Source organism: Haliaeetus leucocephalus, unplaced genomic scaffold (genome assembly GCF_000737465.1).
Source record: "Haliaeetus leucocephalus isolate CR32 unplaced genomic scaffold, Haliaeetus_leucocephalus-4.0 Scaffold0, whole genome shotgun sequence".
In the NCBI taxonomy this organism is placed as follows: Eukaryota; Metazoa; Chordata; class Aves; order Accipitriformes; family Accipitridae; genus Haliaeetus; species Haliaeetus leucocephalus.
In genome coordinates this window covers 29,678,088-29,693,957 of record NW_010972436.1, presented here as the reverse complement: position 1 = coordinate 29,693,957, position 15,870 = coordinate 29,678,088, and the positions used below count along the sequence as shown (strand labels likewise).

Sequence of the window (15,870 nt, the reverse complement as noted above, 5' to 3'; positions counted from 1 at the left end):
ATTTCCTGTGACTCAGAACAAAAACAAAGCAGAGATCTTACTGTGTTTAACTTAAAAAAAAAAAAAAAAAAAAAAAAAAAAAAATCAAAAAACACCCCGCAACCAAAAAAACCCCACTGGTTCAGACTGTACCAAAAAAAAAAATCATAAAAAATTAAATTAGGTCATAGATTTGTTGTGCCCAGCCATGGAATGTAAGAAACATCATCAGCTTGATTCACTGAGGTGTCCTTTCTTTTTAAATGATAGATGCAGACATCCTTTTCATGGAGGACTCCCTTCAGGATACTGTGAAGGAAGATGACTTAGCATATATCTGCTCCCTGCTGTCCTGTTTTCTTATGCCTCAACGGCCACTGCTAAGTGCTCGTGAGAGCCTCATCTAAGAAAAGCAAGCTGACTTATGATAAGAGAAATGGGAATTATGACTGAGCTGTCCCTGTTTCTTCCAGTTGGGGATTTTGTTCTGTATGTAGTTAGGAGCTAATTTTAAAGGAGCAAGTGGATCTGATGAAATAATATATATGCTTCTCATAAATCTGTGTATCAGAGTGTCTCCTTTAAACAAACAAACAAAATTGAGGAAATGTTGCTTCGTTTCTTATTCCTCTTAGATGTGCTACTTTTGTGAATAGATTTCTCTTACCCCTTTGGCATAAAGGTTGCTCAAACTTTATTTTGGTAGAGGAGAATATGTAGTTAATACTAGTAGGAATACAGCCACTAACTATCAAAATTGGTGTTAAGTGAAAGAACAGAGGCTGAGTACAGCTCACTTGGTACAGGATAGAGATGTGTATCCACTTTAGGAGACCAGCAGCCTTGCAGGACTCTCTGGAGCGGGTGGAAGTGCTGTGTCACTGTGGGGCTGGCAGGAGCAAGTGCTCTGCCTTGCATAACTGGCAGAGGCTGGTACCTCTTGTGTATGTGCTTCTCTGGGAAAAATCATCTATTCCCTCTGCCAAAAATCTGAGGGAAGTAAGTCAATGTCTTGTGCCAAGTATGATTCTCTTTAAACAGTTTACAGGTTTTCAAGTATCTTTCTTTTTTTTTTTTTTTTGTGGGCAGCATCCCCTGCCCCCACTTGCCTGTTCTCCCCTTTCTCCATCTTCAGACGAGATGCACAAAAACTGGGTCAGACGGATCATAACTTTAAATTCAAAGCCTGTGCATGCCCAGAGGCATGTACACAGCAGTGCAGTTAAGGAAGCTACAAAATGGAAATACAAAGTTCAGGAAATAAATTCCACTCTTCCCTAGATGGGAAGCTAGAGGCAGTGGTTTATGCAAGTAAGAGTTGTTTGTACTGCTTCTACTTTCAGAGGGTGGCTGGATGAGATGATGTTTCTTGAAAGTTATTCCACTAGGTCACTTAAAGTAAAACTTCTGCAAGGAAGTGCTAGTCTAACTTCTTTGGGATCTCTAGGATGTTGTGAGTCTGTGACTCTCTAAATTGGTTCGCAGAGCACAAGTTCTGCATACGTAGCAAACGTCAGCCTTGTGGATGTGGTCAAACATCAAATAAGATGATGGGAACACCCAGAAAGGAGCTCATTTTGAAAGGGAGAGACTAAGTGAATTGGGTAAATAGTAGGAGCTCTTTGGAACAAGATGCCAGGGTGGGGGTCTGTGATATGGGTAAGAGATTAAAATAACTCTTCTGTATCTTTCAGATTAGCCAACAAGAAAATGGAGTTTATTTATCAAAATGAACAGGTTACTCACTGGGTACACAAAGATTCTGAGCATAAAAAGGAACAGATGGGGCAAATACTGGGTATAACAGATCAGCTGTTGCTGGAACATGAAGAAGTCTAAACAATTCTTTAGAAAAAAAAGTGAATTAAGTGAATATGATTTATTTGCTGTAGAATAATTTGAAGATTTCCTGGAACGGAGTGAAGAATGTCTAGTTACAGGAAAACTCTTTTCCTTGTCTGTAGTACAGCTGTCACTGTGGGACTGGTAATGCTATGGTCTGCTCCTTTCCACACCTTTCCTCTGAGCAAAATACTTGCTCAACTTGGTGTTCTTCAGGGAAGACTTGACTGTCCTCTGAGGCTCTTCCAGAGATAGAAATCTTGAGTCATGCAGGTTGGTGGTACACCATTACTGCTGTTATTCCCTCTGCTATTTAACAAACAAGAGGACCTCATCAGCTGTCTCACAGCTGAAGAATTATTTAATAAATTTTTAAACTGCTGCCTTCTGAAACCCTGCTCATTCCACAATTTTGCCCTTTCATCTTAAAAGTTAATGTCAGAATTCATAGTCCTTGTACTCTGTTAATATCTGATTTGCATAGCTATGTAACACACAGTGTATTAAGGTACATCTTGATGAAGAGTCTTGAATGCTTCCTATATGTAGCTAACTTTGTTCCATATGAATGAAAATGGTATAGGAAGCATCTGTCTTGCTAAGCTGGTCAACACATGAATATGCTTCAGGATTTGCTTCCTACCCTTGGGCAGAATCTGTGCAATGTACTTATTTTCCTTCTGTCTTGGTTAACTCTATAAGCCCTAGTTCAAACTGGGAGTCTGGGAACTGGTGTAGTTTGGCTGCTCTAACACCAGAGACAGAAAGAAGAGAAATTGCTTCTAGTCCAATTCTAGTGATGTTCTGGCTGTCCTTTGATCCTACCTGGGCTGTTGAAGGCTTCCCATAGCTACTGTGGTGCTTTGGGTTGGGGCAGCTGGTTATTTGCCAGGTGCTTTTATGTGCCTGAGATACCAGTTCTGTATTTGCTACAAAAATGCAAAATGGCTGTTATTAGTTACACCGATTTATTTATTTTTTTATATACATAGTTTCTGCATTCCCTATTAAGTTAAATATAGACAAGGAAATGTCCTGCCGATAAGTCTGCATAACCTCATTATTATTTTTCCTCAGAAACTAGATTGCTTTAGTGTCCTAGTTCCTATGTAGGTCTGAAATAGATACATTGTCAATGCTATTTTATGGCAGCTATTTCATAAAGTGCTACCACACTAATGTGGAGAAAAAAAAGCACGATGTGAATCCATCAGTTGCTTGTGGTAGAATATTCATATGTTGGAGGATGATCTGAGTGGGATTAGCCTTGATTTGTATTTAAGAATTCCTTACTGTTTCCTTAACCCCACTCACATGGCAGGTCCCGCTGCCACCGGGGCTTTGGAGGCATTTGCTCCATTAGTTGAAGTACAGTTGTTTAGGTCTAGAGAAAAGGTGACTGAATATCTTAGTGGAACAAGGACTAAATAGTTTCTGGACCATCTAAATGCTGCTTATAAGCTTGCTCTGACTACAAACCAATGATTATGGCCATACATGTTTCTGTGCAGTCTGGTGTTGGCCGTAGATGGTTACTGGGTTTGGATCATGGAGAGGAGGGGATGCCAAATGTTAAAGGGCCTCTCTATAAAGTAGTCGGGTAATAGGTTCCATCAGAGTGGGAGGATGGCAATGACTTGCTATTTGGACAGACCCTAAATTAAGCTGTCAAGAGGAAATGGTCCTAAAAGGCCACTCATATTCCTGAAACTAAAATAGCAGGAATGCTTAATCTGAAGCGAATGTGTGAGAATTGTGAGCTGATAGTTCAGTTTATGGACTGTAATCTACTGCTAGTGAGCATTTGGAGTGAGGTTAAAAAGAGAGGTTTTCCCAAATGCCATTTACATAAAGTTTCAGGTTCTTGATGGGTAAACCTTGCTGTGCTGGCGTTGGTGCAGAACCAAATACAATACTATGAACATGAAGGACTTGTGACATCTGCAAAGTCTGATTCAGCCCAACCTGGCATGCCTGCTGCGAACAGCAGGAGTCGGATTTTTCTTTCAGCGTCTGGTGTGTTCACTCTAGCCTTTGCTTGTTTATTCCTCAAGTTATTGGATGTTCTCTAGCTATTTTCTGACAGTACTCTTGATTCTTGCATTTTCTAGTAGCATTGCGAAGCAGCTTGTTGAAAATTTTAAATATTGTTTTTCTTCCTTATGCTAAATGAAATTTTCAGAAGAAAAAGATGAAATGTTCATAGCTCCAAAATTGGGTTTTTTGGTGATTGACCTAAAAGCCATCATTTCACTTTCAAGTTGAAAGCAAGGGAGGACACGGTTGAAACGATGGCCATTTAAGAGTCCCATTTCTTTCTTCAAAGAGACTGGCCTATGCAAAGATAAAACTTCTCGAAGTGACTTCCCTGGTTGAAACTCAGTAAAGGGTAATGCGGTCAGTTGTGCATAGATCTGTACGATGGTGCGTCTTGAAAATAGTCAAGAGCTCCTATCTGAAAGAAACTTTTTTAACAAGATTCTTTTACTTAAATATAAAGATGGCTTTTTTTAATAACCATAATTCATTCAACTGTGACCCTGCGCGAAGGGTTAAGAGCTCCAAACCTTTCACCTTTAGATTTCCATTAAGTGGTAATTCTTCAGGGCCTTTATCTAAACCAACAAAAACTGTAGTTGCTGCTTGAAGTCTGATCTGGCTTGAAATCTGACCTTTTATTGTTAAAGAAAAAAAGCATAGATTTAACTGAATTAGTTTCCATAATATACTTGCATGCAATTACATAAACAACAATATATCAGTGTGATACCATTGTTTATAAAGAATGTGAAAAATTGCCTTATGCAGGCTTGAGCCTGTAGGTATGTGTCAGTGGCCGTATACTGCTGACGAAGAATTTCCTGTAGTTCAAGGAGTAGGAGCCTTTGTTTTTTAGGAACAAGAGGATCTATGTTCTGCAGTCACCATGTAAGTCAGTGACCCTGGACTTCTGCGCAGTGGCCACTTGGGTCAGGCCTTCATTAACCAACACATACAGATGCCCATTGTGTTTTCTTGTGAGTGTCTGTGCCTCTTTACGTATGCAGTTCTGTATCTTCAGCTCTGTTTCTGATTTTCTCCTAATGTAGCTTGGTGGTTCTTGTCTAATATAATGAGGATTGGTCGGAAAATGATAACTCACTTTACCTAAGCTCCTTCATATCCTCTTGTTTGGATGAATTTGTTGTTGGAACTCTGAACTTATTGCTTCCATGTCCTTGTCCTCTACTAATTCTCAACCAGGCACCGCTGCATTGGCTTGCCGGACTCCTAAGGTGGAGTAAATCTTTCACTAACAAGGAGAGTCTCTGCACAGATCGTGCATCTAATAGCGAGTGTAATACAGATCAGCATCAAAATCCTTTTTGCATCCAAACATAGACCAAAACTAAAGGAAGCTGAGCTACCCTAGTAGGAGTAGTAAGTATGCTAATTTAGATACTAAAGGCCCTTTATGGTTTTGGTTTTTACAGTTTGTACCAGACAATTTCTGCAAATGGCTAAAATGTATGACTAGAGCTTTTGATATCTTTGCTGTTTTGATAGCGTCATGCATACAGAACATGGACTAACACTGCTCTGAAAGAAAGTTTCAGGAATGCGCCTTCTGTCAATCAGAAGTGGTGGGTTTTGCTTCCTTAGACAGCTTTCTACAAATTCACGTCAGTATTTGTTGGCTGTTGTTCCTAATAATAACTTCAAAAGGATGAAATGTGGAAAAAAAAAATTGTTTATGGGTGTATTTGTTATGCCAGCCTGAAAGCTTTAGCTGCAAAAGAGATGAATCAGTTCAGGTACATTTTCTGTTTAGTGCCAGGAAGTTAAATTGAATGCTGAGATACAAATCACAGAGGAAAAGATAAATGGTGATTCTTTCCACTTCACTTCCAATTTATAGCTTTATATATAATGTGTACGTGTGTACTTTACTATCTTTTTTCGTGTAAGCATTATTAAAACTTCACCTTCCAGCACAAATCCCAAAGCTAGAGTGGGTTTGTTGGTATTAGCAAGGTTTGCTGAGGACATAAACGTGCTACAGGACCCTATCAAAGGGATCAAAAGCATCACTGAAGTATACATCAGAGATTATGTAAAATCCTAATCTCCATAGGGGAGGCTGGGTGGAGTCCAACCCAAGAACTAAATTCCCTTGCGTCATTTGTCTTTCTGTTCCTGAGGGTATGTAATTAACTCACAGATCTGGGGCAAGGCAGAAATCAGTGTATAAGACTGTGTTTATGCTGGCCATGTACTGGTTTGGGGTGTGGTTTGTTGTTGTTGGTTTTTTTTTTTAAATACTGATAAAATATCACATGAAATGTAACGTTCATGCAGTAAAACCTGATTTAGATGATCCAGCTGTTTGTTTCTGTACTGGTATGGGGTTTTTGTAAACATCTGGGAATTAATTGAGTGCTAAAGCAAATGTTTCTTCTTGTGTTATGGCACAGGAGGCACACAGTTGTCAACATCAAGCTCTGTGTAAACTTAAAAGGTCTCTTATTAAAATGTTACTTTCTTTTTCTTCTTCCCCACATCACTTTTCAGGTTGCAAAGGTGCTAAAGCATGGCTGACTTGGATCACAACCTCAGTCTTGCGGATGCTCTGACAGAGCCAACTCCCGAGATTGAGGAAGAAGTGAAAAGGGACTTCATTGCCACTCTGGAAGCAGAGAAATTTGATGATGTGGTTGGAGAAACGGTAGATAAAACAGACTATGTTCCTCTGCTGGATGATGATGATGATGATGCAAAAGCTGGGAGCCAGGAACCAAAAAGCAAACCCCATGCAGACGGTATTCAGGTGGAACGTAAGTGTCTAAAGCACAAGAGCAAAAAGCTGCATCACTTAAGCATCAGAGAACACTTTTGCTTATTGTAATATTGCTAGGCCTGCTAAAACAGGACTTTTATATGTTGCTGGTTTTAGTCTGAACAATTTATTTTAAAAGCAAAGATGGAGATCAAATCCTGTTTCTTGTTTTTTTACCTTCTCCTGTTCAGTTCTTCAGCCTGTAAAATAAGCTATCATTACTAGTTCACAGAAGATGCTATTATTTATGTTAATACTTTGCGCACTGCCTTGGGCTTCTCAGAGAAAGCACTGTCCAAAGTGTGTGACTGCTATGCTTACGTATACAGTGCGTTCCATGTCAAAATACTAGAACTGTGCAAGATACCACCACTCTGGGTAACAGCAAATCCAAGGTGTAAAGATCGGTGACTTGCTGTTGCTGGTGACGTCTACAGAATGGCATCTTCATAAGGTCCACGCTTTTGGGATCTTCAGACTCAAATGTTTATTAGCTAAAGCTTTGTTTCTCCACTGATCCAAGGGTCTACTTATTTTGATTTCTTGCTGCATGTATATGCTGGTTATGTGCATATATAGTAAAATGTGGTGCTGTCTCTGCTGGTTATGAACATTTACTAGCCCAGTTGATATTTATTAGTGTTAATAGCTTTATCAGAAAGTGCTTAGAAAAAGGAGAGGTTTAAACAGATACTTTCTTCCCTAGCTGAGTAAAAAGGAAAACAGTGAGATTTGGGGGTCATCCATTAGGTTTCTTTCTCAGTAAGCAATTTATATTCTTTGTATCTTTGCCTGTGTGGTGTTCTGCCCCTGCTGCCCCTAGCCAAGTGAGGCTAACCACCTGGGATGCGTAGTGTCTTGATTATTATTACTATTATTATTATTATTATGCCTTGATCTATGCTGTGTAAAAGAAGAAAGCATTTGCTTCTAGACAGGTAACCTGGTGACTGCTTTGGGAAGAAAGTTGGGTTTTTTTTGCCTTAATCCTGATGCTCATCAGTGTTGATGAAAGTGGGATGTGCGGAAGAGCTATAGTGATCACTCATCAGAATAAACAGGACCTCCAGGACTACAGAATGGGGAATTACACAATGGGGATTTCTGGTCTAAGGTGCTTATTTGCATTGTTTAGAAGTGTATCAGGTGCCTTGTAACATAAAAAATGTAACTTTGAATTTTCCATACTAAGGTAGTTCATTAAATGGTAACAAACAAGTAGGAAGGATGGAAGTAGGCAAAGACATTATAAAACTTTGAGCTTTGGTCAATACAGGTGTGTATTACTGTATTCAATTACAGTACCTCTAATAGAAGGTGTTTTATATTTTAGCATTGCAGAAGTAGGAGTAACAGAGAAACATGAAAGCTTGTTAACACTTTTGCATATGATTTAAGAATGTTTTAAAATAATACTTTGCTCTAGAAGTTACAAATTCTAAAACATCTCGGCACCAGAATTTCTGTGTTAAAATCGTTGTATAATATTGTTTTAAAATGCGAGTTCTGTAAGTTGTCTTCCCAGACATGTATCCCTTGAACATTACCATCATAACTCACTATTTCAAGTAACTTCAGATTCTTGAAGCAGGTGTAATGAGGCCTTTTGGGTTTGCTCAATAATTAAAACTTATTGAACTGCCCTGTGAGAAGACTGCCAGTTCCTGTATGCAGAACTGAGTCAGAGATACCAGAGTGCTAACCCAGGTTAACTTTTGGGCCAGACTCTTCTCTTCATCTGCATCTTTTGGCTTTTCTAATGCCCCTTCCCCTCCCCAGTGCCTTCCCTGGCTGTACAACCAGTTGTTTGTCTGCTTGAGCAGAACTTGTTTCCCTCCTACATGGCAAGGGGAGGGATGCAATTTCTTGTTCTTGGAAGTTTGTTTTTCCCTTTTTTGGGATAGCTGGAGAACAGTTATGAGCATTATCTAAATCTTTGGCAAGATGAAAACAAGACCCTAACTGAAGAAATTGGAGAGCTTGCTTGCCTTGAGTGGATAAGATAATGTTTTTCAGCTTTCTCACCTTGTACCAGAAGAGGAAGGGCTATCAAGCTCTGCAGTTTAAAACAGTGTCAATTTACTACAGGCCAGTGTTAGGATTTCATCTGGTTATGTCTTGATTTGTCTAATCTGTTTTTCCCTGAAGTGATAAGGATACCTATTGCTTCCATGAGATTTGTTCATTGTTTATAACTGTTTAAAAAAATATAGTAAAGCTTAATGTACTTGCTTTTATTGAAGCTATAGAATAAATGAGCCTGGATGAGGTATTACAAGATCCTAACAAGGGTGTTAGGTGTTCTAGTGCAGTGCTTTGAGTGTTTGGGGAAGGGATACTGCTACATGAAAGGCAACAAGAGTTCTATATCCCTGGCTCCAAATATGACTGGAAATAGCTTTATTTTCCTGAGGGAGAAGAGTAGCTTTCATGGATCAGGCTTTTCAGCCCCCACTTGTTAATTTATTTATGTTAAAAGGCACGAATGTGTTCAGACAGCATGGTCTCTGCTACTGAGATTGCCTTTCCTGGGTCAGAAGAGGTTTAATCATGTGTCCTGTCAGGCTCTAGCTATTCTATCTCTGCTCAAGGGTTTTCTTTCACTTTTTTTGTAAACCCAGGAGCCAGACTAGACAAGTGTAATCATCAGATGGGCCTCCATCATGGACCTGAGTGAACCATGTGAATACAGAGAGATGGAGATGTGATGAGTAGTTCTATGGTCACCTACAAATTTGTCCTAGAATAAAGCTCTAATAATAGTTAACTTATTTTAAAATATAATTGGAAAGGCATAGCTTAAGAAGAAAGGGTTTTACTCTTTCTAGCACCTGGCTGGACATCATAATTTGGCAAATTCTGGGGTAATCCTCTTATGACATTGTGGGCTTTACATAACGCTGAAGGATTGCTTTGGGTGCATGCTACCCAGTTTGTAGCTAGCTTTCCTTGTAATTTCCAAGGCTCCAAGGAGTTTAGAAGGTACTGTGGAGCTTCCAATTAAAGTCATGGAGGCTGTAGCGGCAGTTTTTATTAGGGTGCTCACGTGAAGTAAGGTATATGCATCCTGAAGTGCAAAGGAAGAGATGTTTGGAAGGGAGCAAGTTCCAGCTGAAAGGAAAGTACTGTGCTTTAATAGCTTGCAGCAGGCAGCAGTGCTCCTGTGAAATGTTTTAGCTCAAGTGAGGATCAGTATTGTTTCTGAAATGTTTGATTGTGTTATCGTTGAGGAATTGTGTACAAAGCTAGGTCTGTGGCATAACTGTTGTGGCCTTGTACACAGTAAATGCATGCCTTCCATTCTTGCACTCACTCTGTTCACAAACTTGGTGATGAGTCTTAACTTTGTATACAATTTTTTAATAGGGAAACAAATCCTGAGCACAATGTAAGTGATGAAGTTCTTTTAATTTGCAATGGACAGTGGCTTTGGGGCTTTTTTCAGGCACACATGTTGCCACGAGATGGCTCTGCTGGCGCTGCGTGATGCTGCTGGACAGACACTGCTGCACAGCAGAGCAGACCATTCTCCCCTGCTATGGAAACAAAACACAGCTCCAGAGCCTGAAACCCGAGGCCAAACCACAACATTTCCCTTTCCTTCTACCTCCCTTTCTGTACTAGGAGTAAATGTGCTTCTTGCAGAAGGCAGCAGGTTTTGCTTTTGAAAAGAAAGTTTAAACGCTTTGTCACGTATGAAAGGGAAGATGGAGAATGTTCCATAGACCCCAAAGTTTCAGAAAGATTAAAAAAAGTCAGCAAGTGATGTTAAGATACTTGTATTTTTATCTCATATGATACATTAAACACCCTCTCCCTCTCAATGTCTGTCCATCCCCATTACTGCCTCAAAGTTTTTAAAACTTCTGATTAGTATAAATCCCCATATTGTCTTTTTGTACAAAAACAAGTATCGAGCATGATCTGAGTGCGCTCTCAGATCTGTCAGACACTTGTGATATAAACATTACAAATAGTTCAGAGACATGCAGGTGATACCAAAGGTGCACTCCTAAGCTCTGTGTGTTTTGTATGCTCTGCCCCAGATTTCAGTAGCTTTCCCAGCACCTCATGGCCCAGCTGCAGAAACTGCAGGTTCATTTCAGCATTAGGACCTTGTACCAGTAGTATGTCGGGAGCATATTTCAGTGTGAAGGGGTTTTTTGGTGCTTTTTGTTTAAAGTGCAGATTGTATTGTAAAGCTGCCTGGATCTTGGGTTGAGTTGCTTAACTACATAATATAAGTCTATTTTCTTAAAGAAGGAATGCCTTAAGTATTGTCTTGATAAGCCAAAGTGTTCTTGAAAGTTTTTCCATGTTTTATGAACTAAAGTGGTGAAATTAATCTAGTTGTTACAGTTCACAAAGCAAAATTAATCTTTTTCTAGCTCAGTTGCTTTACACTGATTTAGCATCACTCGGGTAATATTTGTGCTCAATTAACGAACTTCACTTGGGGTTCTCTAACATCTAGTCGTCTTGGATTCAATCCCTACACAGGCAGCCAGCGATCAGACAAGGTGATTAAACCTTCAAGCTTCAGCTTCCTATTTCAGAAGGAGAGGTGTGAAGGTGGGATGGGGGATCTTAGGGGAAATTAGTATGGCAGGTCTCCTTTTCCTGCTCTTGGATGCCAGACCTGTCTGTGCAGCTGTGTTTCTGTTAGTGCCATCTGACAGTATGTGCGTGCTTGTGAAAGCTCTGGCATCCCAGAAACACAAAACCAAGCAAGCCTTGGCTTCCATTTAAATTCAAATTCTCTTTAATTCTCATGGTTAGAGACTGAAGCTTGAGAATCCAAACCAAGTGTTTATGTCATACTGGAATGCCAAAGGGCAAGCAAAATTCTAAGTCTTTTTTTTTTTTTTTTTTTTTGTGACTCTGGGAGATGATGTGCTTGACTGCTACTGAGAAGCCATTTTGAGACAGAATATTTAAACATATGAGTTGAAATAGCTTAAGCTACTTGTTAAGAGTTACCAGCTAGTTTTGACTGTATGGCACTCTGTTTATCAGCTTTTTTGTTCCCACTCATGTTTTCTTTTTTTTTTTTTTTTTTGGTCTAAGCTTTCTGACAAAGTTGTGTTCAAGTCTGCACATACAAATGTGTGACAGGATGATAAAACATGCAAAATGACTCTCATCCACAACCTAGCCACCCCACCCAGGCCTGCCGAGAGCTCTTTTTTCTTTTTTTCCCTCTGGTATCCCATGCCTACTACAGAGCAGGCTGTGGGTCTGATGGTGGAAATGTGCTCAGTTGTGGTTATGCTCCCATGTGCACTATGCCAAGTCACTGCTGGAGATTAGCGTTTTTTATATTGGCACTGTCCATTTGCTTGAGATTATCGGTTTAGCAAATGCTGCCTTAAATTTGTTTATATAAAAACAATCCTTTGATCCACTAGCCAGATGCAAATACTATCTTGTGATTCTGATGAGGATTATGTAGTTACAACATCTTGACATGTTTTTGTTTTCATGCAATTTAGAATATGAGGGGAGGAGACCTGGCCCTGAGAAAATTGTTGGGTACTTTCACACTGCACTCTAGCTAAATGAGTTAAATTTGCTCCAAAGGAGCTGACCTTCAGAGACATAAAAACAAAAACTACTAATGCTGGGTAGAGTTGTTTGATTTGATCTGATTTTCTGGAAGCTTGTCTTCCGAAAAAGCTAAAACTGTAAAGGAAACCATTTTACCTGGTTTTCATCCTGCCCAAGAAGTGCAGAAGGAAAGACGTGGCATTTCTGATTCTTCTGCTTGTTTGGAAACTCACTGTTGAGTCTAAAATCTTCTTTAGATTTCATCTGGTTAAGTGATTTGGAGAGACCCTGGCTTGACTGCACTGCATGATGTATGTGCAACAGTGTCCTGCTTATCCCTGTGTATTTGCAGAGCTTTTTGAGAAAGTTAAAAACTGTTGCCTATATCAGACCTGCTTGCAGGTTCCTCTGCCATTTGGGTAACTGGAGTCCCTTCCCCCTTGTGGCTTTGATGGCAGAGAAGCAACCTTCTGCAGCTAGCAGGGTGCACACAGAGGAAAGCAGCTACTGTGGTTACTGCTCCGCATGTTGTGAGGGAGAAGAATGTTGCAATGGCTTTAACCTATTCTTTTGCCCTAATTCCTGTGCTGTTGAAGCAAATGTAGGATTATTTTTTTGTTGTTGTTCAAATAAGTCAGTATAGGGGGCTGAATAAGATGAAGCTTCTCTGAAGGAATGTATTTGTGCTTTGTAGTCTAGAAGCTGCACAGAGTTGAGAGCCCTGTCAGCTCTATGGAAGGTTAAGCCAGAAACGCAGCTGGCTTTGAGCTGTCCTTGTTTTCATCTACCATAGTGTTTGGTAGGCTTGACTGATATTTTGGTAAGGGTTTTTTTGTCTTGTTTGAAGTTTGCAGAGCCCTTGGTAGTGGAGGGTGGAGCGTCCTGGCTTTTCTTTTTGATAGAAGACAGTTGGCTTGGATCACTTGGTACCTTAGGAGATCCATCTCTAAATGAAACTTTTGTACAGATGAAGTACTTATTTTCTGAATGGCTGAGATGCACTGAATTACCAGAAGTGTCACTGAGTGGACTATATGCAGTGCAAAGCTGACCTCAAGTGCACACAAACTGCTCATTCCAAGTGCTACCAAACCAGTCTTACAGATGAACATTTTTTGCAACCTGAAGCAAGTGCTCAAAGTATGCACACAGACTTGCAGACCAAATCTGTAGTGTTTAGCCATATTTGTGATCAAGTTGGGTCCTGTTTTTAACACATAAATAATGACAGTAGCATCAAGACCAGACTATGAAACGTTTCAACAGCTGTATTGACTATGGAAGGTGTAATGATCAGGTTCAGATGAAACCGAAAGCAATTATGTGATCATTTTGTCCAATTTAAAACAGAACTTGCACTAAAGTTTTCAATTACAGTTTAAATACTGAAGAAATGTGAGTGAATTTGTGGGTCGTGGTAGTGGGGGTTGTGTATTTTCCCCACCACTGAAAGATTTTTTTTTTGACACGTTTAAGCATGAGTGAAGACTAGAGAAGACTTGCAAAGCCTTTGTTACAGTGGCATCATCAGGTACCTTTGTTAAACCAGTGTTATGATGCCCATTTGAGAAGGACTTAAGAAAACTTAGAGCTCTTGCACTTGGGTGAAGCAAAAGCTTCCTTGCTGTTAATGGGAAGGTTCAGCAGGACCTGCGTAGCTCTACTGTGTAATTCCTCGGAGATCTCATTGTAAGACCCTGCTATTCCATGAGATACCCAGCGTATGTTTTGGCAACTATGAAGCAGTGTTGTATAAACCATCCTGTGACCCTGATTTCTCCTTGCTTGAACTGATCAGTAAACTCAGTGACTGGCAGCAGTTCTCCCAGTTACTAGTTAAGATAGTTCTACTATTACAGTAAATACCAGACCTTGTATAGACTGACAGCAGGAGGAGCTGGTGTGTTTAACTGCTAAGAAACAGGTCCAGGGATTCCTGTAGTATTTTCAGCTACTTGAAGAGGATGTAGGTGTATGTTTTTCTATAAGCTGTCTGGCAAGTTCATGTTGAATTTTTGTAAAACACCAGGATGAGCCACTGAAGTAACTGGAAAGACTTTTCTTTTGCTTTACTGAGGGTTGCATTAAGCCCTAAAGTGCTACGTCTAAAGTACACTGGTAATGTAGCTTTGTTTTAAAACTGCTTTAGCTCAGGGAAGGGACAGCAGCAGCTCTGGTAACTGAATGTGTGTCTCTTTGGGAGTGATTTTATTTTATTTTATTATAGGATTAACCCATTGCCCCAAGTGTTTCTTCACAATAAGCAGAACTGAAGGCCTGAGGAGCTCAACTGCTGTTAGAGCTTGTGTTGCTTGTTATGCTTAACTAATACTACTCAAGTATTGTTCTTGCAGTGACTTGTCTTCACTATTTCACAACTGGAAAATGGGACAAATTCTTAGAAATTAAGCAGAGTTTATTTAAGAAGATATTAGAAAATATTTTAAAGACTTGGTGCAAGGATCATATCTTCAATTTAAGTAAATGGCCTTGTAATATTCACCTGTCACGGTGGTGGTTGCCTACAGAAATATTGTGGTGCTGGCAACCTGCACCGGTATTAATACCAGCACAATCCAGCTGCTTTTGTAAGGACCATAGTCTGATCTCAAAGGCAGTAATTTAAAATAAATAAAATTTCTCAAGCAGTTTGTCAAAGCGATTATAGTTATTGACCCTCAGCAGCCCAGTGTAGAGATTATGGGGTGAATATAGAATTTCACCAGCGTATTTTGATGATTAGGAAGAACTGTTTGAGTACTAGAAGTGTGCTTTTCTTAAAAGAAATATTATGTTTATTAAATTCCTTAATTATTCCCAAAGATGGTTTCCAAGCAGCATTTTAAAAACCTTACACACTTGTTCAGCCAGTTTTCCATCCACCTCTCTGTGCTGTTATCTGACCTATGCTTTGTCAGTTTGTCTATGAGGATGTTATGGGAGATGGTGTTAAAAGCCTTATTAAAGTCAAGGTCAACAGCATCAGCTGCTCTTGCATCACATCCACCAAGCCCATCAAACTTTTTATCAGCTTGGCTAAGCGTTATTTGCTTGAAGGAAATCCAGAGTCACAGTGGTCTAGTGCTGGCCCTTAGGAAAGCTTAGTTTGAAGTGATGCTATGAATAGATAAAGCAGTTTCTAGTTATGTGTTGAGTCTTCTTCATGGGACTAGATTTTCTGTGATTGAAAAGCTCTTCCTTTTGGGTTTTAAGTTGCACAGACTCAGTGCCATGTGGGTACCTTAACTTATTTCAAAAATAATTCTGGGCGGAAAAAAACCCCTTATCTGTGTTTGATAACACTAGTGTTGTCCTTACAACATTGTTTTTAAGTTTTCAATTAAGATTAACTTCATCCAATGCTCACGTTTCCTTTGATTTCTTGTAGATACTTCAGCTTCTGGGCCAACAGTTGTAGAAAATGGTGACCATGGAATAGAAGATCACCGCGCAGGTATGTGCTTAATGTCTGAAGGAAACACATCAACTTCTTTATTTATTATTGGACCAGTAAAACCTCATTGTGACAAAATGCATCATCTTTTTGAGTCATATTTCTCCATGGAGGGTTGTTTGTGTTTTTTTCAAATGATCTTTTCAAAGAATTTGAAACAAAAGAGAAATGCATTATCGTTTGGGTTTGAAATTACTTATTTGCATAAAGCCTTGTTCTGAAGACATTGTAT

General features: G+C 39.6%; 1 protein-coding gene across 1 annotated transcript in view; it reads left to right on the top strand.

The window, feature by feature from the left end:
• The window catches only part of MAP4 (microtubule-associated protein 4), a 127,097-nt gene that overhangs the window by 15,606 nt on the left and 95,621 nt on the right, over positions 1–15,870 (top strand). Inside the window, exons 2-3 of the mRNA XM_010563415.1 lie at positions 6,373–6,635; positions 15,573–15,638. Coding sequence (XP_010561717.1) covers positions 6,392–6,635; positions 15,573–15,638 — 310 coding nt within the window. The 5' untranslated portion in view covers positions 6,373–6,391. The remainder of the gene's footprint in view (positions 1–6,372; positions 6,636–15,572; positions 15,639–15,870) is intronic.